Below are 26,780 nucleotides of genomic sequence, written 5' to 3'. Positions count from 1 at the left end.
TAGAGTATACAGACCACACGTTGAGAACTGCTGGTACAGAGGACAGTTATGAGGATGTCATTTCTTTTCTTCAGAACCAATGGACCTTATAGGAGGGGAACCCATACACCTGAAGGTGAGACTTTTAACAACGAGATCTCTCAACTATAAAGTAGTGAAAACATTCAACAAATGGGATGATAAATAAGAACATCAATAAGTATCCTACTATTTCAGTTAATAGAAGATTCATTGAGAAGAATGTAAAACAGTGGGGACCGTACGAAGTCTGTGAAAGCAGAGTTGACTGTGGAAGGCCAAGCCGAGGGCAGGGAAGAAAGAAGACGTTGGCAAATGAGACCAGGCACACACAAATATCACCATGCACCCCTGGGTCTGCATGGCCAGACATCTCTGGCTTGCCTGTCTTGAGAGGTAAGGGCATCTGAGTTAAAAAGCTAGTCTGAACACTGGGAAATCTACTTGTAGTTGACACTTCTCTTCTTAAAATAATTTTTTGACAGTGCTTTCTCTCAAAATAGTTGATTTATTCATTTTTTCTAATATATCTGTCAGTTATTAACAAATTGAGTTATTGTGGCCAAATAAAAAAAAAAATCTTAGCTTTAGATGAACCATTTCAAATAGTATTTCATTCCCCCCCCCACAAAGGCCAGCTTCTGGACCACACAATAAAACTTCCAAATAACGGGATGAGTGGATTCACACTGATGTTTAAATTTTTACATTTGACAAAACTAATGCAGTATATCTTGACAGCTATATTCAGTAGCTTAATGCTAAGCTTTTCATGCTGAATACAGAACAGAATGAGTTTTCCACCAGTGTTTTGACTAGGAGGTTTTAAGATTCCTAGTCACTTAAGACAGCAGTCTGAGGTTGCTTGATAAAAACAAGCACTGGCTATTTCATAGCTGCCTCATATAAGGTCTCAATATTTAAGAGAAAAGAGAAACACAGGGCAGAGGCAATTTGAAAATATATATTTTAACCAAAATCTGGATGCTAAGTAAACATTCTTTGGTAAACACCCAGAAAGACTTGCAGCTGTGATATTTGTGACTTAAAATAACAAGATAAAGATCTCCAAGTAAAAGACAAATGATATCGTAAAAGTTTCTTATCAAAAGAAAATATGTTTTCTGATGGAATTTATGTAGAGGAAGGCTTTACACTTCTGAAGCCCATTTAATCCACTGTAGAAATACTGGAAGCTTTAAATTTGGAGTTCATTTTGAGCACATGCTAGGCAATATTCTTTTCTGTTTTGCCACTACATTCTCTTTTTACAAACTGCAGATTAATTTTTTCCTGAAAGGGCACCTTTTTGGTTTAGTTTTGTCTGTAACTACGGCTACTGTAAGTTGTTGACTTTATGGCAAAATATCAAATTCTAGATGAACTGACAACTAGGCAGTAATGAAACAGGAGAGCTTCCCCTTTAAAAAAAATTACAACTTTAACATTATGCCAAAATATGATACAGTCATAATCTAAAATATACATACATATTTTCACATGGATTAGATCTACATGTCCCAAAGGGCAAATGCTCTCTTCTATAAATGAGACGGCAGGAGAATCGAGAGCCCGGGTTTGATTTGTGCAGCCTAGCAAACCACTGAAGATAAACATGAGCCCTGTTATAATTCAGTATGCAACTGAGCTAGTCTTCCACGCCAGCCGAGGAAAAAAACATCCCTCTTCTTTTCTGAAGTTGCCCATCTCTATCCGTTTCTGTCGAATTGCCACAATTGCCCAGATAAATCATTTGAGAGTATGTCAGCTTTAATTAATGTAACATGACCTGATCATTTCCACAGTTAAGAATAAAGAAGTTTGCCTTCTTTAAATCCAAAGCTCAACCTGGAGATTATGCTAAGTTGCTTCATTCATAGTCCATACTCCTCTGCTCATGTCAGAAGGACAGCATTTGTCCCCTCTAGTGATAAACAAATTATACATGAAATCAATTCCACTTCACAATCATTTTCCCTATTGGGTATTATCTTTCCTTCTCTGCTCCCTCCAGTTAAGCCCACATCCTGTAACTTGCTAATGAGCTGGGGGCTTTCTGTTCCAGGTGGCACCCCCTGCCTCGAAGTCATGACATTTCCCATTTCGAATGCTGCTGGCATTTTTCAACAGCTCCTGCTAACTAGCCTTTTTGACCTGCACTAAGAGGAACTCATCTGATCGAATCCTCTAACCTGCCAATCATTCCAGCAAATGATCTTCACAGTCACTCCCAAGGCAGGAATGGGGGGAAAAAAAAAAAGGAAATGCGAACGAGGAGAATGAGGGAGTAGGCAAGCGGTTGCCTGTGCAGCTACCTAATGAGAATACTTTAAGTCTCTGAGGCAGCTGAAACACTGAAAAACTGGTGGGAAAATTAGGACACAACTGAATGCCTAGCTCTGTAATTACTGATTTCTTTCCATCCTGAGATCATTTTGAGAGCAACACCTCTGAGATGTGCCAGTTTCTAGAGAACACAAGAACACCCTACCTTACGCAGAGAAGATAGATTTATTTCTCCTGCCACTACCAATATGCAATTCTCATAATCCCACTCTGCCAAACAGCATCCTTTGCAGAATTAATTATGTGCTATAAGCTTGTTAAGTGTGCATTTATTTGTAAACTAGGGATGATTATCATGTTTGCCACAATGAAGAAAGGACCTCTTTTTTTTCCAGGCATATTTTAAATGTTGCCACCATTTAGAGGTGTTGATTTTTACACATTTACATGAAAACAAACAGGTACGGTGGAGGCTGGCTTTGTGCTCAGGGAGGATTTAACACTGACAACATAGGATAATCTGGGCATTCTTAATTAACAAAGATAAAATAAATTTTTCTTTCCAGAGTTTTTCTTGCCTGTGCACAATTAGTTTATTTAGTGGGTTCCCAGCCCACAGAGTAACCCAATTACTTTAGGAAGAAAGAGCTGGTACATGAATCTTTGACAGTGGATCACAACTCTAGATATCTCAGTATGAGGTGGATTTGTTGACCAAGGAATGATACAATATAATTATGTGCTATCATTACACCATTGTATGTAATAATGTAAAATAAATACTGTACATGATTTAATTGCACGTGATAATCACACATCTTTCCCCATTTATAGTAATTAGGCCAATAGCCCCATTTACAGTAATTATTATATGTAATTGAGGGCATTTTACTAATTGCATTGAAAGTGATAATCCAGAGCAATTAAAAATCCAAGGGCACTATACATAATGCAGACTACATTAAAAGAATGGTGATAATTTAAAGGAAAAAAAATCACCTAATACGGAAGTTAACAGCACAGCATTGGATTCCATGCATAGCATACATGGTGATATTTATTAAGAGGTAAATTTCTGTCAATTTCCAAAAACTGAGGACTGATGGATGTGGGGGGAGGGGGGGATGGGCATGGAGGAGGACACTTTGGGGATGAGCACTGAGTGTTATGTGGAAACTAATTTGACAATAAACTATTAAAAAAAAAAAATTTCTGTCAATTTCTCTAACTTTGGTATTGTTTTTGTTCTAGAACTTATACATTATTTCCTTAGGTGGGAAAAGAATCCTTTGAATAATCTATGATGTTATCCTAAGAATTCTAGAACTGTTGAAAAATTATTCTACATGGCTGTGTGAGAGTACAGTGTGAGTGTGAGTGTGTGTGTGTGTGTGTGTGTGTGTGCGTGTGTGCGTGCGTATGCAATGGTAAACATCCATCCTAAATTCCAAGAGATTCAGTAAATTATTCATTTGGACAACCAATTTGATGTTCTTAAAAGCTTTATTCATGGAAGCATCTCAGAGTATTGCAAACATTTTGTTAAATATACTTGTAATAATTTAGCTAAAATGTTTAACTTTGTTAGACTTGAAATACATTCGGTTGCAGTTTTCATTACATTTGCTCTCTCTCTGGAATTTTAATGTGTCTAAGGGCCCGAATCCCTGGCTTTTGTCCCAGGGTCCCAGAGTCTATCCCTCCTTGATCCCACTCCCTGTTTCTACCCAGACAAAGCTTCCATGTGAGGAGTATCTCAGGAGGAGTGATGAGCATCTGTGGGACAATGGGAATAGTTTCGAGCTTCTTTTTGCCTTCCCTTCTCGACATTGTCATTTAGACATTGTCCTCCATGCATTCAAATGTCATCCCAGACCATCAGCCCACTTCAACTCAAACAGCCTCCTTTTATGCTCAGACACTTCTTAGAGCATCCGCAGACCACAAAGACTGTCTAGTGGGACTCAGCTGCTATCCTGGTATTAATAATACAATACAGTGCACTTAGGGCATAGACGATTCCCTCTGTATCCCAAATTCATAAGAATCAACATTAAATGAAAGGGAAAAATAGAGCACCTGAACTGATTATAACTTCTTGTTATATGTGACTGCTAACTTCATAATAGTTTGGCCAAGCATTCTAATAGGTATCTTGCTTACTAGCCACACCACATCTTGTGCCCATTATACGAAAGCTTCATTCATATTATGCTGCTGGCTAAATAGTCCCTAAGAAATTAATTTGGGTTTTAAAAAGACAGTAGATGCAAGACGCAGTGCCTTTCCCCACCGTCACTCCACAATTTGAAAGCTCATCTGACCTGGAAAATTGAATCACAAAAATACAGCTAATTTTTGAGCATCCATGGACTGATGAACCAATATGTGGAGCATCACACCAGTTTCTTCCTCTTTTAGCCATTTTGCTTTTCAAAACTCTCAGAGCAAGGAAAAAGAAGAGCAAGGACAAAAAAACCTATTATTTTTTAATTAAAAAAAATCACTCTGAATTCTGCTTTTAAGAAAAGCACTGAAATAGTGAAAAGTACTGGAGCATCATGTGAGTAAAAACAGTTGTTTCGACAAATAATGTGTATGTACACGTGTGTGTACATGTGTGTCTGAGAGAGAGAGAGACAGGGAGGGATGGAGGGAGAGAAAATGAATATGATAAAGCAAATATAGTAAAATGCAAACATTTGGGGAAAGTAGGTGAAGGGTATCAGGAATTCTTCGTATTATTCTTGTAACTCCTCTAGACATCCGAAATTATGTCAATACAAAAAATACTTTCAAAAAATGCATGATATATTTGACTTTATTTTCATTCTGCTTTGTAACAATCTCAGGACATAACTGAGCAGATTAGACAGTAAAGGCATTCAAGTGACATTCTGCTTTGTGACAATCTCAGGACATAATTGAGCAGATTAGACAGTAAAGGCCTTCGAGTCCTTGGCTAATCCATTCATAGGGTTGTTGGTGGTGATGCAGGGTATAGGTCAGAGGTGACCCAAGGAAAGGGAGGAGTGGAGAGGCAGAAAAGGGACAGAGTTTTGCATCAGAGTTTAGAGGAGACAAGAGACTCTCCGGGGTGGAGGGAAAGAGGGCTGGGGGTGGCATGGAGAAACCACTAACATTTCACTTCTTCTCAATCTAGTGTTCATAACATGCATTATGCATTTGTGGTTCGAAGCACTGTCAATTTCCCAATAAGATGTAGTTTTTCATCTGCAGCAATGTAGGGATAATGGCAAAAACCAGGGATTCTTTCAGATAAAACCTGTGAGGAACATGGATGTTTGTTTCCTCCTCTGACCGTTATTTGCACAACTATTGTCCACTGCATGAAATAACAGAGATAACAAAAGTTTAGTTGTTTGATAGGAAAAAAATCTGTAGGGTCATGCAGAAAATAAGTTCTTAGAGAAAAAGACTGAGAAAACTTCCTGCTGCTGAAGGAAAGCTGCAACCAATACTCGAATTGCTTACGCTGTGGTAAGTATTAATGAGTTTTTATCTTCTTTTGGGTCTGCAGTTGAGAAAATGCAACATAGTTTAGAAAGACCTTTTGCCAAAAATATCACACAATGAGGATGTTGTTACACCATTAAAATTGGAATGTGTCCTCTGTACTTTTTTCTCTTGGTGGTATACAGGCCAGGCAAGGTGCCTCCTGGCTATCCTCCTTGGTTTGTAGACGCTTCAGAGACTTCTAAACCCATCTTTAGAGCAATCCTCTGTGTGGTTCCTTAAGAAAAGGTTGGCCCAGTTCACAGCTCAGCAGACTGGATCAGGGCTCAGCGATGGGCCTACAGCAATCTATAGTCAGCCAGCAACTTACAGACTGACTGATACAACAGCCTTGTTCAAAGCTTGCTTTTTACTTCATGATAATGCCTACACCAACCAGAGCTGCTTGTGAGGAGGGTTTGAATCTGAGTAAAAGTGCTCAGTGGTAGACTGCCCTGGAAATAGAGACAAAGGGAAACGGCAATAAGCAGGATTCATGAATAAGCAGAAACAAGTCGGCAGAAGCCAGGAGATGAAGAGAAGATTAAAATGCCAGTTGAGAAAGTGAGCCACTGTGGCATCACAGCACCGAGGACAGGAGCAGTTACTGGAGCTGAGCAGTTACTGGTGGTTAAGACGGCAGAGGAAGTGAAGCTTGTTGGATTCTGAAGGAGGCTCAGTCTTTGTGAGGCTGTCTGTGCAGTTGCATAGACTGTCGGCCTTGTTCTTCCTACCCTCTTGAAGCAACCTCAACAAAGACCACTGCTAACTGAAGAAGCCTGACTGTGTCTCCTTCCCCTGGAAGATCCCAACGCCCACTTTCTCATGATCTCTCCTGATCCCATGGCATGGCTCTCTCCAATCATCTGTCTCTGGCCCTCTCACCTTGCCACCTGTCTTCTCACTTGAAGGCGTCTCTTCCTCGGACATTTCAAGCTTCCCTTTAATGGCTATAATCTAGAACTGAAACATATTTTTTACTGATTGAATTTATTTTAATTTTTCTGATCCTTTTTTGAAAGGCAGGTAGGGGAAATGCTCATCACCAGAGCCATCAGGTACAGGGAACTGTGATGCTAGAAGGGTTCTTTATCTGCCCTGTCTGGTACGGTGGCCACTGGTCATGTGTGGCTAATGAGCACCTGAAACATGGTTCTGCTACTGAGGAAACAAAATTACAATTTAATTTTGATTAATTAAAAATTAAATGTAAATAGCCACACATGGCTTAGTGGTTACCTTGTTGGATAGCATTACTCTACTCTTTCTAGAAAAATAGGGAAGGTAAGTGATGGGATGGATTTTCTTAGTCTGTTCTTATACAGTCCTGACCCAAATAAATTATTTTACTTCATAAATATATAATTCTTGAATATTTACTGAAGATGTCATAATATGTGGTCCAAGGGCTACCTGTACTAACATCCTTTAGGGTTCTTCAAAGTGCTGATTCACGGACTCCGGGAACCTGCATTTTTAAAAGCTCCTCAGGGTGTCAGAACATCTGCTGTACTGAATGTTCAGATGGTGATGCCACAGGGTCTTAAGCACAAATGCATTATATTCTGTCTGGAGTTTGTTTTCTTTAAAAATCTTTATCTTATTTAATTAAAATTCTGAAACAATTTATGCATTCTACTGTTTACCTAGTAGCCGATTATAGGAAAGTACTACTTGATGACTGAGTCAAGCTGAATCTAACACATTTTTTTCATTGTCATATAATATTTCATGTTGATTGGTAAAGATAATATGCTATAAGCCAAGGGGAAGGTCATCAAAATATGTATGAAGTTAACTTCTTGCACTTGAACCAAGTATAATATTTTGATGTACTAGACTGATATTTGTAGATTTATTATGGATTCAGTAGGGACTGAACACCAACTGATTTGCTGAAAAGAGATGTTCCCTAATGAGCACATAGGATTTAAAAAAAAAAAAAAAAACTATCTAAAAGATGAGAGGCCATTCTTATCCCTGTATTCAACAAAAGGAGTAGAGAGAGTGACCATGCACTTCCTGTCTCAATTAATTTTTATTCAATTTTTAAGATTTTATTTTTTAAAGTAATCTCTATACCCAATGTAGGGCCCGAACATAAAACTTCAAGATCAAGAGTTGCATCCTCCACCAAATGAGCCAGCCGGGGCACCCCATTCCATTTAGAACGACTGGAAAATTAAGCTCAGCATCAGTGAGTGTCTGGTATTGCTCTGTGCAAATATAAGTGATACAAATGAATGTGATACTCAATATAGCTTCTGGTCTTTTCTTTGAGGAAAATTTCAGTGCACAGTGTCTCAGACATTAGGATGGTCTTTACCTTTCAATACTGATAAAGAGTGGGGACAAACTATGAAATCATTAGTCTAAATATCTTTAGAGGATAACAAAATGTAGGAAGCAGAGTATTTTGATCATCCACTGGCATCTGTCCCATTTTTAACTTAGGTGTGCAGAGTTCTACTTTCATTTAACTTGGTTACAAGACTCTGAAACCAAAATTGCTTTTTGCTGCAAAGAAAAATGCTTCTCATTAGCTTTTCCACTAAGGCCACTTTATGCAAATCCAGTATTATTAACTAAACAACTGAAGTGACCTTGGTATGCAAGTTTAGAGACAATTTGGCTTGAGGTAGAGGAGGGCAATTAGGACTTAAAACACTCCCTTCTACTCAGTTCTCCATCATTTTAAACGCAGAAGTGATGCAATGCATTTTCCACATTTACTGTGCAGCTCCCCAAAGAGAGGTGGCTGAAATGCTAGATTACAGTTTTAGCCTCGTTGGGCCCTCAACCTCTTTCCCACCCCTCGTCTTCCCAATCTCTCTGGGGTTTACAAAGAGTCAGGACATTTGAGGAAAATTTAACATGCCACAGCTTGGTGTAGAGTTAATTATTCATCAATAACAAAATCAAAATCTAGAGAATTAGAATGTTTTTCAGTATGAATATGTACTTCTGGTAGACTTTTTACTCTGTCATGTCTACAAAATAGACATTAATATTCAGCTATTGGTCAGAATAACTTCCATTGCTCAGATGTATGAGGCCAATATATAGGCTGTATTACTTGATCTCTATGAGGGCCTCATTTAGTAAAATTTAAAAACCAACAAAGGTAGAAATCAAAATGGTTTCTTTTTCTGATGATTGACAGAAAACTCTTAGAATCCAGCTTCCCTGCAGTGTTTTTTTAAAGTTTATTTATTTATTTTGAGAGAGAGCTTGCATGTGAGCAGGCAAGGGACAGAGAGAGAGAATTCCAAGCAGGTTCTGGACTGTCAGCCCTGAAGCAGGGCCCGAACTCAGAACCATGACCTGACCCGAAATCAAGAGTCAGATGTTTAATCAACTGAGCCACCCAGGCACCCCTCCTTGCAGCTTTTCTGGAAAAGGAAACATAGACGTTTCCTCAATATAATGTTGAATGAAGCTGAAGTATTTGGATTCGGAAGAAAGCAACAAAAACAATAAAGATATTCAAGCTTTAAAAGTTGATGTGAAAAGGAGAAAACTCATAGAGAACATATTTGTATCATTGTCAAATAATTCTAGAGGAAGGAGTTCCTATAACTTTAAATCTAGTTTAAAAAAATATACTGCAAAGAAAATACATTTTTGTAAGGGCTTTCGAATACTAATGATTGCAGATCTGAGCACCTCTTTAAAAGCCTCCTTTCAATCAGCAATTTTTGAGACCTTATGGGCAATGCTTCTGTTTAGTCAGCTTGATTTGATTTTACAAGAAGAAGCTGACCTAGAAGACCTTCTAGCAGCTTTGACTGGCTAGACCTGGGTCAGAGCGATCCGAAAAGAGCAGAGAAGAAAAGGCACAGAGCTCTGTGACTGAAATTCAAGCTTGCTGTATGGGGCAGCAGCAGCACCAATAAAGTTCACCTTTTGTTTTGTTTTACTCAACTGGTTAGTGGATTTATAAAGCCAGGGGCCCTCATCAAGGTAATACAGGTTAAATAATTTAAGAAGCATGTGCTACAAACCTCATGAATTAAAACTGTTCTCAGAACCAGGAGAACAGTTCTCAGAACTCAGCTCACTCTGTGTGACCAACTGAAATTCTGAATGGGAGCACTAACACCCCAGAGGCAGTGAAGTTGTGCTGCTAGGTAACTTTTCATACAGTGGGGAGAAAAAAGGTGAAGAATGAAGAATATTACTCTTATGTATATAGTGTCAAGTCTATTAGTTAACATTTTCTGGCTGGCATTTATACGCCATGTTTTATCTGGGGATCTTTCATTTCTGACCATTCAAAATCACTACCCTATTCCCAAGACACCAAAGTTGGTCCCTACATTGAATGTATGCAAAAGCTGAGTCCCCAACATAGCTGAAGGTATTAGCAAATCACTCACAAGACAATGGAGCAGTATAATTTGTTCTCTTTGCCATCCTGGCAATTGAACCTGTTAACACATTTCACATTAAGAGGCAGAAGAAGGAAGAGAGACTCTTGCAACACTGTCGGTATCCTTCGATTCACCAGAACACTTAATCACTGAATATCCACATGAGCAAGGAGCAAATATGGGCTAGCAAATAAAAAAAGCCCTCCCCACAAAAAAGTGTGTTCTCCATTTGCTTTAGAGTTATGTTAAGCAGAAAGATATATATAGGCATAAAATTCCAAAAAAACTCCAGACATTTCCATCTGGCAGTAAAGACACAGCCTTTTCAGAATTTTCTGTCTTATGCTTGTTTTTGTGCAGCATGTGTGTCTGTAACAGGCCAGCATGCTAGAGATCGCCTTGTTTAGATTATGCTTCTTCTCTACAGAATAGTAAAGGTCAAAGAATCAAATAGGAAGAAAAGAAAAGCTTCATCACGATAAGGTCTGTACTAGCGGCCATGTAGGAATCAACAGTAGGCTAAGTGGCCCACACAGCAGCTAAGCTAAACTAGGGAGTACACGTCCTTTCCAAGGGAAGCAGCCATGATTCAGTTATACACACAAAATTCTGGCAGGAATGTGAGCACAGTATTACCAGGGTTGCTGATTTAAAAAAAAAATTAAAAAAGCCAAGAATCCAGACTCTGTATAAAATCTCTCTATTTTAAAATGAGAGCAACTAATTAAAAAAATTGTGTGAGCCAAATAAAGCATGTCTGTGACTTAGAATACAGTTGAAGGTTGACCTTTTCTAACCTCCACAAAGAATGTGTGAGTAGTTAAAACGATTCGCTTGTAACCAAAATGGTTTGTTTACCACTGCATAAGTAAAATACAATTTTGGCCAGGATCCAGTAGGTACCTGAAAATATGACTAACTGCACTCTCCTCAGTAGAATCTGTTATGGATGCCGTAATGAATGCAAGAGATTCATAAGACATTTAGGGAAAAAATGAATCTGAAATATCTCATGTAGAAGATCCGTTCAATATCTATTCATTATTACTTTTCAGGCAAAGTAGGTCATCTTACCTGTGCTCTCTTGAGAATGTTGTGCTCATCAGTGCTTGCTATTTGATAGACTTTTGCCATAACTATTGTTTTTCCCAAAGGCCCGCATGCTTTCTCCAGCTTCTGGCTGTAATCTGACGTTTGGGACGGTAAAAATAGAAGACACTGTGGACAGAATGAAAAGTTGCCGTTTATATATTTATATCTTTTGTTTAAAAAAATGGAGACTGAATTGCAATTCTAGGTGTCCTGCACATGGAACATTGTGGTATGTGTTGGTCTCTGAAATGTCAAGTGGTAATAGCCATAGGCACATTTACACAGATTTATACACACATATGATATCACAGTATCACGAAGTGATATTCTTGCTCTTATATCTCTGATCTAGAACAATTAACTTGGATTGGAAACAACATATCTTGCCCTTGTTTTGTGCCATTCTTTCACTCATTCATTGGAGAAATATTTATTGAACCTCACACTGTTCTAGGTATTTTGGAATCCTGCAGTGTATAAATCAGAATGTAAAGAAATCCCTGTTCTTGTTGATTCCTTTTGGGAGAGACAGATGATTAACAATCAAATAAATATGTCAGCTAGTAGTAAGTGTTATGAAGAAAAATAGAGCAGGGAAAAGAAACCAGAAATGCTGGGTGGAAGAAGGTCAGTGAAGGCCTTCTTTTCCTTACAAAAATTTTTTTTCATATTTATTTATTTTTGAGAGACAGAGACAGATGACAGAGCACAAGTGGGGGAGGGGCAGAGAGACAGGGAGACACAGAATCTGAAGTAGGTTCCAGGCTCTGAGCTGTCAGCACAGAGCCCAACGTGGGGCTCGAACCCACAAACCATGAAATCATGACCTGAGCCGAAGTTGGATGCTTAACCGACTGAGCCACCTAGGTGCCCCAGTGAAGGATTTCTTGATAAGGTACATTTGAACAGAGGCTCAGGGGGGTAAAAGAGAAAGCCACGCACATATTTTGAGGATAAGTAAACACAAGCCATAGGAAGAGGAAACAACAGGAGTGGACACTAAGGGGCAAGATGAGAAGCAGGCAAAACAGAAGGCTATTGTAAAAATACAGGTAAGGAGTGCCTGGGTGGTTTAGTCAGTTGGGCATCCAACTTTGGCTCAGGTCATAATCGCAAGGTTCATGGGTTTGAGCCCCATGTTGGGCTCCATCCTGACAGTTCGGAGCCTGGAGCCTGATTCAGATTCTCTCTCTCTCTCTCTCTCTCTGCTCCTACCCCGCTCACATTCTGTCTTTCTGTCTCTCTCAAAAAGAAATATTAAAAAAATATATAGGTGAAAGAAGATGGTGACTGACTTGGGGCAGGGTGACAGCAGTGAAGAAGTGAGGAATGGTGTGTGTATGTTTGTGTGTGTGTGTTTATTTATTTTTTGAGAGAGAGAGAGAACAGAGAGAGGCAGAGAGAGAGAGAGAAAACCCCAAGCAGGCTCTGCAATGTCAAGGCAGAGCCCAATGTGGGGCCTGAACTCACGAACGGTGAGATCATGACCTGAGCCGAAATCAAGAGTTGGATGTTTAACTAACTGAGCTCATGCACTCATGCACCCACTCCCCCACTTTTTTTTTTAAGCTTTGTTTATTTATTTATTTATTTATTTATTTATTTATTTATTTGAGAGAGAGAAAGAGTGAGCAGGGGAGGGGTAGAGAGAAGGAATGGTGCTTTCTAGCACCAACACTGTCTGTGGAAGAATTGCGTTTGAGCGTGACAAAAGAGGAGCCATCAAGGACAACTGTAACCAGCTGGAAGAATGATGTTACTATTTATTGATAAGGAGAAGAGTAGGTCTGGGAGAAAAGACCAGGAATTCAATTTCAGTAGTATTCAGTTTGAGATGCCTACTGGAGGGCCACATGGAGATGTTGAGTAGTTGGTTGAATATGCAAGTCTAGAGTCAAGGAAGGTGAGACTGGAGATTGAAATCAGGAAGCTGTCAGTGTACAGATGGTACTTAACTCAGGAGACTGAATGAGATCATGTAGGCTTTAGGGAGGGTATACAGACAGAAAGATCTGAGGGTTATGCCCCAGGGCACGTGAGATGGGCACATGGCAGATGAGAACTCCACAAAGAAGTCTGAAAGGGAGAGTTTAGGGAAGCAAGAGGAAAGCCATGACAGAGTGCTGTCCTGGAATCAAAGTGAAGGAAATATTACTAGGAAGGGTTACTAGATAATTGTGTTGAATTCTGTTGATGGACTGATGAGGGCTGGGAAAAGACCAGGACAGAGACTTTGAGAAAAGCAGTTCTGGAGTTTTAGGCACCAAAGCCTAGTTCAGAAGGATTCACAAGAGGGGTGCCTGGGTGGCTCAGTTGGTTAAGTGCCCAACTCTTCATTTCAGCTCAGGGTATGGTCTCATAGTTTGTGAGATCAAGCTCCGTGATGGGTTCTGAGCTGACAGTGTGGAGCCTGCTTGGGATTCTCTCTCCCTGTCTGTATCCCTCTCCCGCCCATTCTCTCTTTATCTCTCAAAATAAATAAACTTTAAAAGAAAAAAAAAAGGTACTCACAGAGAATGGAAAGCTAGGAACTTGAAGCAGCAAATACATTTGAACTGGGTATATTTATTTTCCCACCTTTAAGAAGACAGCATGGAGCTACATTAATGGCATAATGTTGTTTTAGGATAATATATAGGAATGAGTAGGAAAACTTACAAACGTTAGAGCTGGAAAGGTCCTTAGGGACCACTGGGTCTCTAAATGAGAAATCAGAAACCCACAGACACCAACGCACTTGCCCACAGTTGCCCAGCTAGTTACCACATGGAGCTTAAGTTAGAACCCAGGTGGTCTGATTCCCAATTCAGTGCTCTTCTTGCTGCACCAATTTGTTGGCCTTCTTTTACTGCAGATCTGAGTTTTGTGAATTAGCAAATGAATGTAATAAAATCAAGGACTCTGTGCTATGAAGTGTATTTTGTTCATTTACTTTGACAAGGGTAGTTCAGCTTCAATAATTTATGTAACTTGATAGTATACACAGGAGAATGCCCTGTGGTGTATTTGGGAAAAGTAATGAATTTCTTCTAAATCAGCCCTCCGTTTACTTCCCTGAAATTAGATTTCTGTGAAGAAGTGGGGCAAGGCTGTTGGGGTTTCAGGACAGAGGGAGAATGACGGGGTGCCACCGGAATTAGTCAGCTTTAACTACCAGATCCCCAGGTATCACTATTCTTGCTCAATAAATTTATAATTTCCCCTTTGGTGGCATAGTAACACATTACTTCTAAGTTCTGCTATTATGTAAACTGATGAGATTTTAAGGGACAGCACAAGAAAGAAAGATATTATATTGTTAAATGTTCTTCCGAAGCAAATAAGCATCTGGCATAAGCATACAACTTAATTTTTATATTTAACCCATGGAACAATTGCATGCTTTCTATAACCAAGATTCTAACACTTGATACTCTTGTCACAGACTCTGATATATTAAAGTCAGTCAAGAAGGCTTAAGCCCACTTTTAATTTATTATTGTTCCAATTTTCTCCTTTTTTTATGTTTTATTAATTTCTGAAAGAGCGAGAGAGAGACAGTGTGAATAGGGGAGGGTCAGAGAGAGAGGGAGACACAGAATCTAAAACAGGCCCCAGGCTCCGAGCTGGCTGTCAGCACAGAGCCCGACGCGGGGCTCGAACCCACGAACCGTGAGATCATGACCTGAGCTGAAGTTGGACGCTTAACCGACTGAGCCACTCAGGCGCCCCTCAATTTTCTCCTTTTAACCTGGCTTTGCTGCTGCATGCATAAGTATTTTCCTTTGGTGGACATCCTTTAAAAAATGTTATTAACTATCTTCAAGAATGTAAGCGCTGTGGACTGACGTGCATTCCTCCCCAAGTTCATATGTTGAAGACTTCATCCCCGATGTGATGGTATTTGGAGACGGGTGGTAATGAGGTTTAGATGAGGTCGTGAGGGTGGGGCCCATATTACGAGATTCATGGCTTTATAAGAAGAAGGAGAGAGAGACAGAGATTGTTCTTTCTGCCATGCAAGGACATAGCAAGATGGCTTTCTGCAAGCCTGGAAGAGGCTTCACCAGGAACAAAATATGCCAGCACCTTAATCGTGGACATCTCAGCCTCCAGAAGTATGAGAAATAAATGTTAATTGTTTAAGCCCCCACAGTGTAAGGTATATTTTGTTATAGTAGCCTGAGTGGACCAATGCAGTGAGGTTCCTGTAGTCGATGAACATAAACCAGTACTTGGTTGCTTAAGATAATCCATTCTTTGGTTCTGCAACACTTCTTCCCAGGTGGATCTCCTCCTAAATCTCCTTGAAAAGGAAGCACACGAGGGTATTGCCCTTGCTAGAAGACTCAATACTGATGTGAAATTTAATTTGAATAATTTCTAAATATAGTCTGCAGAATATTAACCTAGATCACAGAGTCCCCGAAAGCAGTAATTTCACCTTGGTTCTCCAAGTTTCCAAAGTCTAGGAATTTTGTTTTGTAAACATGTTTACAAGGACTACCACATTGTTCTAAATGGAAATGACTATAGTATTTAATACTGGGATTGTCCTTTCTTGTGACTGGATTTATGCTTCAAAATGATTATCTACTAGACACAGAAATAGCATTTCTGTAACTCAAAATTGTTACCGGAGGCATTTAGCAGAATCTTGCTTTAAAAATATAATGATTTTTCATCTTTATTCTCCCCCCTTCAAAAGGTTTCACTGCTCCTGATGTTTAACGTTATGCAAAGACGTGTTTCTGCCAATGAATATCGCCTTATGGTTATGCTTCTGCAAATAGCCTGCTGTGAGCTGATAAAGGGATTAATGCAGCCAAAATTCTTAATCTGTGAAATTACAAATTAAATTCTCATATTAAAAATACCACCCTGAGGTATTTTTTGTGGTTTTAATTCCCCTCTGGTGTTCTGCATACATTGTGCTTGTTAATGACGAGGACAAGGCTGTCTCCGGTGGCAGCCTGCTGCCGAGTGATAATGTGCAGGCATTTACTTACTGATAGAAACTGGATTTAACCACTGGCTGATAAACTAAGTGGCAAGTGGGTAATAAGTCCATATTAACAGAAAAGTACCACTACAGAATTCAGAATTCATAGACCATCAAAATCCTGGCTTAAACTCAATCATCGAGTCAGATGGGATTGAGATGTCACCAAGGAGGAGTGATATCAAGTTACAAGTTATACTAAATGGGAAAACAAACCATATGTTTGAATTCGATGAGCCAAAAACTAATGAGCCCATTTATATCTCTCTTTTTCAGTATCGGAAGATGTGTCACTAATTCATTATTTTTCCATAGAAATTTTATCTTTAATTTAAAAAATGGGAAAAGTTTGCATAATGGTCAGTGGGTAGACTTTTAGAAAGAAAGTAGGGCAGAATATAGAAAAAATATGGGTTGGGAATATATAAAATGTTAAAGAAGATTTACTAAGCATAAGGGGGAGTGTAGTGGATTAATATATCTATAGACAGTTTAGGGCAAAAAAAAAAGAAATTCACATTAAATGTGGGATATCAAAAATGATTTAGGGTAGAAATTGTTACTTGGGACTTAGCTGAAAAATAAAGGTACTGTTGTCAAGGAGAATCTAATATTACAGTGGGAGAAAAAGTCTATGGTCCAGGAGAGTAAATAACTTTATGTTATGTATGGTAAGTAGTACCCAAGGATTAATGAATGTATTATAAGTATCTACGCATACATGCAGTACATTAATTTTTAAGGCAGTCAGAAAAGAGTATGGGAAGGAATATGAAAAATTGGCATTTGGAAAGTATGCATCACCATTGAACAAAAATGTTCTTATTGCAATAGTGTTTTGCAAAATTTCACAAGAATTCTGTTTCACACTTTGGAAGAAAGATGAGATCCTCCCAGCCATAAATCTCCCAAATATTTAAAATGTAATTGAAAAAGGCTGTGTAAATATGAACACTTTTGTAAAAACAAAACAAAAACCCACCCAGGAATGTGTTTTGTTTTAAAAAGATCCAGAGAGGAGCTGTCTGTACGAATACCAAGAGCATTTGTAGTTAAAATGAATTACAAGTCTTTGGTTCTTACATGTCAATTCAGTGCATTAGCCAATTGCCAACTCTTCGTCAGCTCACTACATAGCAACCTTTTTTACCGTTATTGTTACAACCAAGATGGTCTCTGAGAATCAAACAAAAATGAATCATTTCTCTTCTGTGTACTGCAGCCAGTTAAAAAGTACTGCATGCACAAAGCACTAAATATGTAAATCATATTTTCCTTTTCCTTTATGACTGTCCAGATCATTCTTTTGGACACATACATAATCAAATACAAAGACATGCAGTTGCAGACTGCAGAGCAGAGATAGCAAAAAAAGGAATCCATTTTCTTCCTCTGTCTGGTAAGCTAGGAATCGAATGGCAGGATTCCACTAAATATATACACACATGACTCTCTTTCCCTCATTCTCTCTCTCTCTCTCTCCCTCTCGCTCTCTCTCTAGCTCTCCCTCAACCCCTGTATATAGATACACACACACACATATATGTGTACATGTAATGCATATGCAAACATACATAATCTTACATATGCACCTATAAAAACATGAGTCCTTTACAAGTATGTTACATACAGATGTTACAAAGAATGGCTGCTTTGATTGGATGTTTCAGATTTGTCATACTCACTATCAGTCAGTTCCCATAGCCGTGGGGGCAGGTCACTAAAATACTCATGGCTCAAGGCAGCCTGTGCTGATAGTCTGTTCTTTGGGGAACATTGTAGGAGCTTGGAGGCCAGATCCTCTGCATAATTCACATAGCTGAGCCTGAAAACACAAGCAAAAAAGAGAGAAATCAGACCAAACAAGAAAAACCACTAAATAAGACATAAAGTTCACCTAATTATTTTTGGAACTTATTTATTCCTGGCCACAAAACAAGTTAAATTATCTGCTGAAAATAAAAAGAAGCAGAATTCCTGTTGGTTTTCAGAGTGTCTGTTAACTTTAACTAGCTTTTACTCTTGATATCTTCATCTCCTCGATTTAAAACATTTCTACTATAAATTTTTTTAATGTTTATTTATTTTTGACAGAGAGAGACAGAGCATGAGCAAGGGTGGGACAGAGAGAGAGGGAGACACAGAATCCGAAGCAGGATCCAAGCTCTGAGCTGTCAGCACAGAGCACGACATGGGGCTTGAACTCACCAGCTGTGAGATCATGACCTGAGCCAAAGTCGGTTGCCTAACCGACTAAGCCACCCAGGCACCCCAAAACATTTCTACTATAACTAAAGGGCTGATACTTTCAGGACACAACAAGGTCCCAAGGTAGAAAATTTCAAGAGATAATTTATCAAAGAGTTGCCAGAATATGTTCACAGAATCTACCTACTGCGTACACATCTGGATACATTTATAGGAAAATTAATAGAAAATAACTAGGAGAACCAAAATAAAACTACTATTAAGTTCTCTAGTTACTAAAGTTACCTTTCCTCTAAGAATTTACATTTTCTTACATTGAATATAAAATTATTCGCATAAGTACCCTGTCAAATATCAACAATCATAATAGTAACAATCAGGTTAACAAAGGGAATATGTATAACCCATATGGGGCTGAATTAATTCAAAATGATCATTAAAACAATAGTAGATAGAAAATATGTGTCTCAAGATGACCAAAAAAGTAGAGAAGTCAAATCTCCCATGTGGTACAACTTCCAAATGCATACCAGATCACACAGTCTAGCCCCCCTTGGTTTTTGTGGAATCTCTATTTCATAGCTCAGCAAAATCAAGTCAAGGTAATTAACATAAAAATGATAAAAGAAGTATTCCTGATAATGGCTGACATTGATGGACGGTTGACATGTGTCAAGCACCTGCCTAGGCACTTTCCACACATCCTCATATTTATTTGTTGACCAAGGGCACTCTCTCCATCTAATGGTGGTGCAAGCTAAGTGGGAGTCAGAGACTCCCTAAAGGATTGCTCTATTAGCACGCTGAGTGGATTTAAAGCCATCTAGAATTACTTGGCTCTAACATGCTTTGCATTTGTTATGCTCTCAGAAAATTACTAAAGGCAACCTGTGGGTTCCCGAGTTTCTGCAACAAGGTACAATAAACAAGGTGCTCTCTCGTTCTCTCTCTCTCTCTGAGAAAGCCAGAGAATATGAGGGCAAGTTGCATCTGCTGGTGAGTATTTTTTCAAAAATCTTGAAGCTACTAAGCACATGGTCAATGAACTTTCTTCAATAACCAACAATTCTTCCCCTTCTCGTACTCAAGCTGCTCTTCAGCATTGATTTAAAATTGTTATGGGGAGGGGAGGATTGAAAGTGAAGAAGAGAAAAGGAGGGAATGAATTTGGGGAGCAGAAGAAGCAGGCAGAGAGCAAAGAAAAATACTACTCTGAGCCACCTAAGAGGCCTCTCTAAGGCTTCACACGTGAAGGTCTTACAGATGGTTTCAGTATTTGGCTGCTGTAGTGGCTGTTTAAAAAACAAGTGATCAGTGGATTAGTTTTAAATGTCTCTGTCTGGCAAAGACAAATTTGTCCACAGGAGAAGGAATCATTCTCTAAATTGCCTACAGTTTTTTTCCCCCCTTTTCTGTAAGAGGGGCCAGTGCCATCCAAATTGTTGCTTCCTCTTCCGAAGATTTTCAGAATTATAAACTTATTAACATCTTTTAAAATACCAAACGCAAAGTTTGAGATTAGGTATACTTCATGGTAAAAGCTGCAGTTATATTGAATGCACATGTTAAACATAATCATGGTGAATATGATCATTGACATCATTTTTACATAGCTTTGATGACACACTACAGTGCCAGACAGACAGACTAGATTTGAGTTTTTGCCTCGATTCTGTTCTTCTATCTGCAGTTGTTCCAGCTCCAATAAGCCATGATTCACAGTCTGTATAACTACTGATCACATTCAGACTTAGTGCATAAAACACCTAAATATAAAGAATTAACGAATATAAGACAAACCCATTTCTCCTCCCCCAAACTGACTAATGGCAAACTTTAATGTTGGTGAAATAATCAAATGCTTATTTGTGATATTCAGGTTATATACACATACTTAAATTATCATGAAATTATTTTAATTTAGAATGTTTACTATTTCCTCACTTGCATTTCAAGAACCACTATTATTCCAACTCTCCATATTTTCAACATCAGGGTCTTGTCATTACCTGAACCACTTTTTGAGTCTATCCAAGTTGTTTGCAATATGACACTTCCAAGATACCTTATTTGGACATTTTATCCCAAGCCATAAGTGCATGTTATCAGAATGCTAGATGATTATGGTTGTCTTCACTCTCATTGTGATAATCTATTTAAAAATCTTCCCTTGGAATTCCATTAAGTTCTGTTTTACATATCCTAAAGTTGGGTAATTCAATACATAATAGTTTAGCACTTTTATCTTTCCCTGGTAAATTTAGTCTTTAATCTCTCTGTAGTGACCTTTTTTATTTTCAGTAAAGCTTTTGGACTAAAGTTCACATTTTTTCTTATATTAATATAATGACCTCAGCTTTTGTTCAGTACTTGCCTTGTGTACCTTTGTCATCTTCTTAATGTTTCCCTTCCATAATTTTACAGTATCTCTTTCACAATAGTATATACAGTTGGATTTATTATTTATTCAAGGAGAAAATTTAGTCCATTTGCATTTTGTAATTACTGATGTAGGAATTACTGCTAACATCTTAATCTTGCATTCTATTTTATTCTCTTTTATGTTTTTTCTCTTTTCCTTCCTCCTTTTAAGTTGAATTTTAAAACTGAAGATTTCCATTCTGTTTTAGAAGTTACACATTCTATTTCCATCTGTTTCACGATTACTCTTAGCTTTTTCTTTCCTTCTTTTTTTGCATTTCAATATTTATTTAAATGTTTAAACTCCTGCACTAAGTTTTTATAAGCTGATGGATGCTGACAAATTGTTTTTCCCAAAGAACTACAATCATACATTCCAGACATTATAACTATATGACTGAACATTAACACAAGCACCATCTTATCAATTACATAAGACAAATTATCAAGTATACAAATATTGTTAAACAGATCAACAGGAAAATAAAATATTAGACATCTACTCAATTCATTAGTAGAAACTAACTTCTCTGTTTAAAGAAAGGTTGGGAGAGAAGGAAAAAGTTCACACTTCTAACAACAATAGAAGGCAAACAACTTCCAATAAAAATAGGAAAAAATTACAGAATTTTCAGAAATTTTGTGATTAAGAATGATTTAAGCTACAAGAACAAAGCATGTTTGCTTTAAAAACAAATATTTACTAAAGGGCATATTCACTATGTTCTACACAAGACAAGCATGACTTTTTACTAAAAGTACTTAATAGCTTGCTCTCACCCTTTTCCACCCTCTCTTTTAACTTGCATCACAAAGTGCAAACATTCAATTAACTTTAAGACGTTTCTGTCTGGAGACGTTAAAGATAGGTGCTTTTGTTACAATGTGGACTTTACGTGAACTTTTCAACCAGAGGTTTGTGATTTTCAAAATGGAGGTTTTCATAATAGCACGAAATGAGATTTATAGAAAGATGTTAAAAAATCATTATAAGACTTGGTCCAAAGCCAACAGAATCAGTGGTTACACAGCCCGATGAATATTGTTTTAAATGTGAGAGACATGAACATAAAGTAACAGGCACATAGCCATATGGGCCCTACTGTCAATGTCTGAAATGACTGAAGGGATAAACCACAGAAGATCTAGATTGTTTTCCACAGGTCCTGAATTTTAATTCTCTATGATATTAAAAACATACCAGTATTGTGGCTGGGTATTTTGGCACCCAATCTCTTTAAATATTTCCTATATATTGATAAGATTCTGGCACATGCATAGAAGTGAAGAAGACTTATAACTCAAACTGCACACTTTCATAAAAGGTCAACTGATAAAAATGATAAGCATGTTTTAAATGCTGAACAGCAAGAATCCTTTGCTAAGTTTCCAAACAGGCTGATGATCATCCAAACACAGAGGCTGCAATTCTGCCAAACTCAAGGTCTGATAAAACTGCTTATCAATACTCCTATGAAAGCTTCATTAGATTTGCCATTCACCAAGCCTACGTGTAGGCTAATATGTATGATAAACTGGTTCCTATCTTAAGCTCCATTTCCAAGGCAATACCATCAGGTAGTCCCGTTTTATTGACTGTGACTGCAGTTTTTATGACTACTGGTATCTATGAAGTACAGCTGGATTTTAGGACAAAAGTTGCTTTTAAAAGCTCTAATTTGTCTTATAAACTTTGCTGCATCTTTACATTTCATGTCACCTTCAATTAACGGTAGGACAACCAGATTAGCGCTCTCCCAAGACCCACAACATGCTGACAGTGACACAATGACAAGGTTTTTCAAGAAACTTCATTTTTATGAAACCTAACCAGTCCTCAACTGCCTGGCTGGATGGCAGTGCACCACCATCAGATGGCCAGTCCAGAATCTGCATGCCTGCTTTCTCCACGAGAGAAGGATGGCCAGGTTGTTTCACCTAGTCTTACTATGTGGTAATGCCAGACTCTGTAAGTTCCTCTGTAAATCTGTTTAGGGTCACACTGGTTAGACTCTCCAGAGTATGTATTCACAAGAGTTGGTCAGTTCATCTCAGCCATACGTAGTTAAAAAACACTCAAGGATTATGAGTGAATTGAAATAAAAAAAAAAAGAATATAGAAAATAGAAACGACGTAAAGAAACTGTAGTCTACTTCAATATACTAATGGAACTCTTCCAATATACTTGGAACTCTCTGTGCTTTGAGAGAGAGGTTGGGAGTAATGGGAAATAAAATGAACCCCCAAGCAAGCAGCAGCAATTCTTTAACCCAGTAATGAGGCAAGAGAAAGGAAGTTCCCCCAGGTTTAGCCCATCTAGGTCAGAATGCTTGTAAAATGCTTTCCTGATTTTAAATCCATCCTCCTGTGTCCTAGTTAACCCCTCTCTTGGAGCTTCTTGGTGGAACAGTTATGAATTTCTATAGTTCACTTGTCTGTACAGAGGTCGTGCTGTGTTCCTGACAGGTCTCCATTGCCCTTCAGAACTTAATAAATATGTGGCCAAGAACACCACAGATCTGCCCAATCTGCGGCCAGGGCTGTCTGCTTTTAGGATCAGTTGGTTTTGTTCTGTTTTTGTTTTTTACCACCAAGGATCTGAGAAGAAAACTTCCACAGTTTGTACCTTCACCCTCAGTTCTCCTAGTGGGTGGCTCCTTAACATTTTAAACATTCCACTTTAACTTCTTAATGTTTAAACTGTAGCTTCAGCTTCTTGCTGGACAATACAAGAACATCGAAACACCTCACTTCTCATGATACCAGTCCCATCTCTCAAGTGGTATTGTCTCATATTTTATTCCTAATTTCTGTGATTTTCAAAAACATACAAATTAAATGCCGCTATTGTTACTATTACTTAGATTTATCCATGTTTGTAATTTATTTAATCACCCTTCTTCTCATGTTTCAGATGTTCTTTCCATGACAAAAGAACTTCTTAGTGGCAAATTCTCTCAGTTTTGTTTTCATACAGGATAATAGTTTGGCTGGAGATATAATTGTAGGTTCAAAGCATTTCCCCCTACTCTGAAGATATTATTTCACTGGCTTCTGCTGTTGCTGCTGCCAGCTCTTATCTTCCTCCTTTTATGACTGTACTGTAAGGTATTCTTTTGATATCGCCTGCTTGGTATTCAGTGTTTCCTGAATATGATGCTTCATGTCTTTCAACAATTCTGGAAAAAATATCCGTCGTTACTTTTCGAATATTGCCTATCTCCATTCTTTCTCTTCTCTCATTTTGTAACCACAACACGATGCCATCTTCTAAAATTTTCCATGTCTTTACTCCTTTCATATTTTCCTTCTGTCTCTCCCTGTGCTCTCCATTCTGAGTCATTACTTCAGAGCTACCTTCCAGTTCAACTAATTCTCTAATCAGCTGCATCTAATAGCCTGTTTTTCTTGTTCATTTTGTTTTTATAAGTTCTTTTTAAGTCTTTGAGAAATGTGTGTGTCCAGTTTTTAAGGTTTCCTGTTCAAGTTGTAAATTTGGTCTTTTTCTTTTTTTACAGCATTTTAAATATAGCGATGCTTTATGTCTCATAATTTCCAACTTCTGAAGTTCTGGGTGAGGTGGCCAATTTTGATGTTTTGCTACTGACCCTCATTCACAATGACTTTTTCTCAAATGTTTTATAATTCTGGATTGTGAGCTCATCCTTGGCTAATGTTAATCTGTGGGAATTCTGAGGGGTCTGGGTGAAGAGTTTCTTTCTCCATAGGGATTTTCTTTTGCTTCTGCCAAGAGTCCTGAGGTTCTCTTAACACGTAGGCACTCCAAGTTCTTTCTGTTGGCTTCTGTGAACATGTGAGTTATGCAAATTTAAACCTAAAATTCTAGGGATGCCTGAGTGGTTCAGGTGGTTAAGCAGCCAACTTTGGCTCAAGTCATGATCTTGCGGTATGTGAGTTTGAACCCCGTGTCAGGCTCTGTGCTGACAGCAGAGTCTGGAGCCTGCTTCAGATTCTGTGTCTCCCTCTCTCTCTGCTCCTTCCCTACTCGCACTCTGTCTCTGTCTCTCTCTCAAAAATAAATAAACATTAAAAAAATTTTAAACCTAAAATTCTAGAATTTTCAGGGGACGTTTTCATCCCCATCTAGAGTCAAGACCAACATAGTTGTCTTTGCCAGTCTCTAGGCTGGAAGTAGATATTTTCAGCCAGCCCATTACCGAGGTTGAAATATTTTGAGTGTCTTGACTATGTGGAGTATCTGATTCTTACGCTGTGCCTTTCTCAGGCCCAAAGCTTTGTTTCCTGACCCAGAAATGGCTCCAAGTCCCTGTTTTAACAACACCTCCAGGGCAGCCGCAACTTTAATACTTACTTATCACTCTGGTTTCTTCAGTCTTTATTACTGGAGATTTCACTTAATGTCTTCTTGGTTCAGCTACGCATATGCATTTGAAAGGAAGCACTTGCTTCTTCAGCATTTTAGGTCAATTTTTGTGCTACTTTCAAGTTTTGAGAGATTTGCCCCTGCCATAAGTTTTTATTTATAATCTTCTCAATCTAATTAGTTATTATAAAATCATCTATACTTGTAATCTTTAGGACTTTCTCCCTGGAATCACTAAATCAGGGTTGTTTCCCTACCTTAAAAACAAACAAGCAAAACAAAACAATAATTAGTTCTTCTAGATCACTTCTATGAAGCCTCAACATTAGCTAACTGAAGTTGTTTTAGGCAAATGTTCTTTCACCCCTCAACTTTATAGATCAGTCTCAAATGCATTACCTAAATGAAAGAAGCCAAAGGCTACATACATACTCAATAATTCCACTTATGAGACATTCTGGAAAAGGTAAAATTCTAGAAACAAAAGAGTGATCAGTGGTTGTCAGAAGCTGGGGGTGGGAGGGGTTAACAAAGAACACAGGAGAAGAATTTCAGATGGTTCTACATCTTGATTAGAAAGGATGGACATCAGGCCATCTAGAGATGTGAGATGGAACGATCAGGGGAACTCATCAAGGAAATTCGGCAGAGGGAACAGCATAGAGAGATGAGTTACTGCACATTTGTCACCAGGAATGTTCAGCCCTTAGGGGTGAACAGCTGACTCCTATGAGTGGCTGACATCAGGACTTCCATGTCTGAGGGGACAGGGTGCAATGGCTCAGGGGATGTCCTGCCAAATGGGGAGGGGCTACTGCCAGTGGTTAGGCCTTCCCACTGACTTGAGTGCTTGATCCTACGTCACCAAGCAGGGACCTGCCTCTCACTGTCAGACTGCACCTATCAGCTGGGAGGGTGAATTCGGGGAGCTCCATGTTCATGAAGGATCCCATAAACGTGGTAGGATATGTGGGACAGAGGAATTTCGTGTTCATTCCATATTCATTTTTTAAAAAGTAAAAGATGTTTATTGTTTGTGGAAACTCTCTGTAAAACCTAAGGAATTTTCAAATTATAAATGTAGATGACAATGAAAAGAAACAATCCTTGCTGAATTCAGAATGTATGTGGAGAGCACCTTATGAGAAACTTTCAAACAAATGGTTTTACTATAGTTGAGAATAATGGCATGTTGCTATTCTAATCATAATGAATATTTTTCATTTTCCTAGTCCTTATTCCTATACACACACACACACACACTTTACCTGTATTAAAAAGAAAGATATGAAAGAAAGTGACATGCATAGTAAAAGACTGCCTCAGACCAGGGGTATGGAGCAGGATATTTCCTTTATTCCTTGTGCGGGTCAGTTTCTGCACCTCAAGAATGAGGAAGATGGAACAGATGGTCTTGAAGGCTGTCTAGCTCTAAGGTTATATTCCTCCAATCTAGGAAGAATCTCACTGTGAGCCAGATGCAGGGAGGATTAGCACAGCCACACTGGCCTGCTATCGCGAACCTACCAGAACATTCCC

General features: G+C 38.5%; 1 protein-coding gene across 1 annotated transcript in view; it reads right to left on the bottom strand.

Annotated features, from left to right (window-relative positions):
* The window catches only part of CDK14 (cyclin dependent kinase 14), a 563,883-nt gene that overhangs the window by 73,251 nt on the left and 463,852 nt on the right, over positions 1–26,780 (bottom strand). The window contains exons 13-14 of the mRNA XM_077766835.1: positions 17,952–18,091; positions 11,268–11,411 (exon numbers count right to left, since the gene is read on the bottom strand). Coding sequence (XP_077622961.1) covers positions 11,296–11,411; positions 17,952–18,091 — 256 coding nt within the window. The 3' untranslated portion in view covers positions 11,268–11,295. The remainder of the gene's footprint in view (positions 1–11,267; positions 11,412–17,951; positions 18,092–26,780) is intronic.

Source organism: Crocuta crocuta, unplaced genomic scaffold (genome assembly GCF_008692635.1).
Source record: "Crocuta crocuta isolate KB4526 unplaced genomic scaffold, BGI_CrCroc_1.0 scaffold165, whole genome shotgun sequence".
Classification (NCBI taxonomy): Eukaryota; Metazoa; Chordata; class Mammalia; order Carnivora; family Hyaenidae; genus Crocuta; species Crocuta crocuta.
This window is presented reverse-complemented; position numbering and strand designations above follow the sequence as displayed.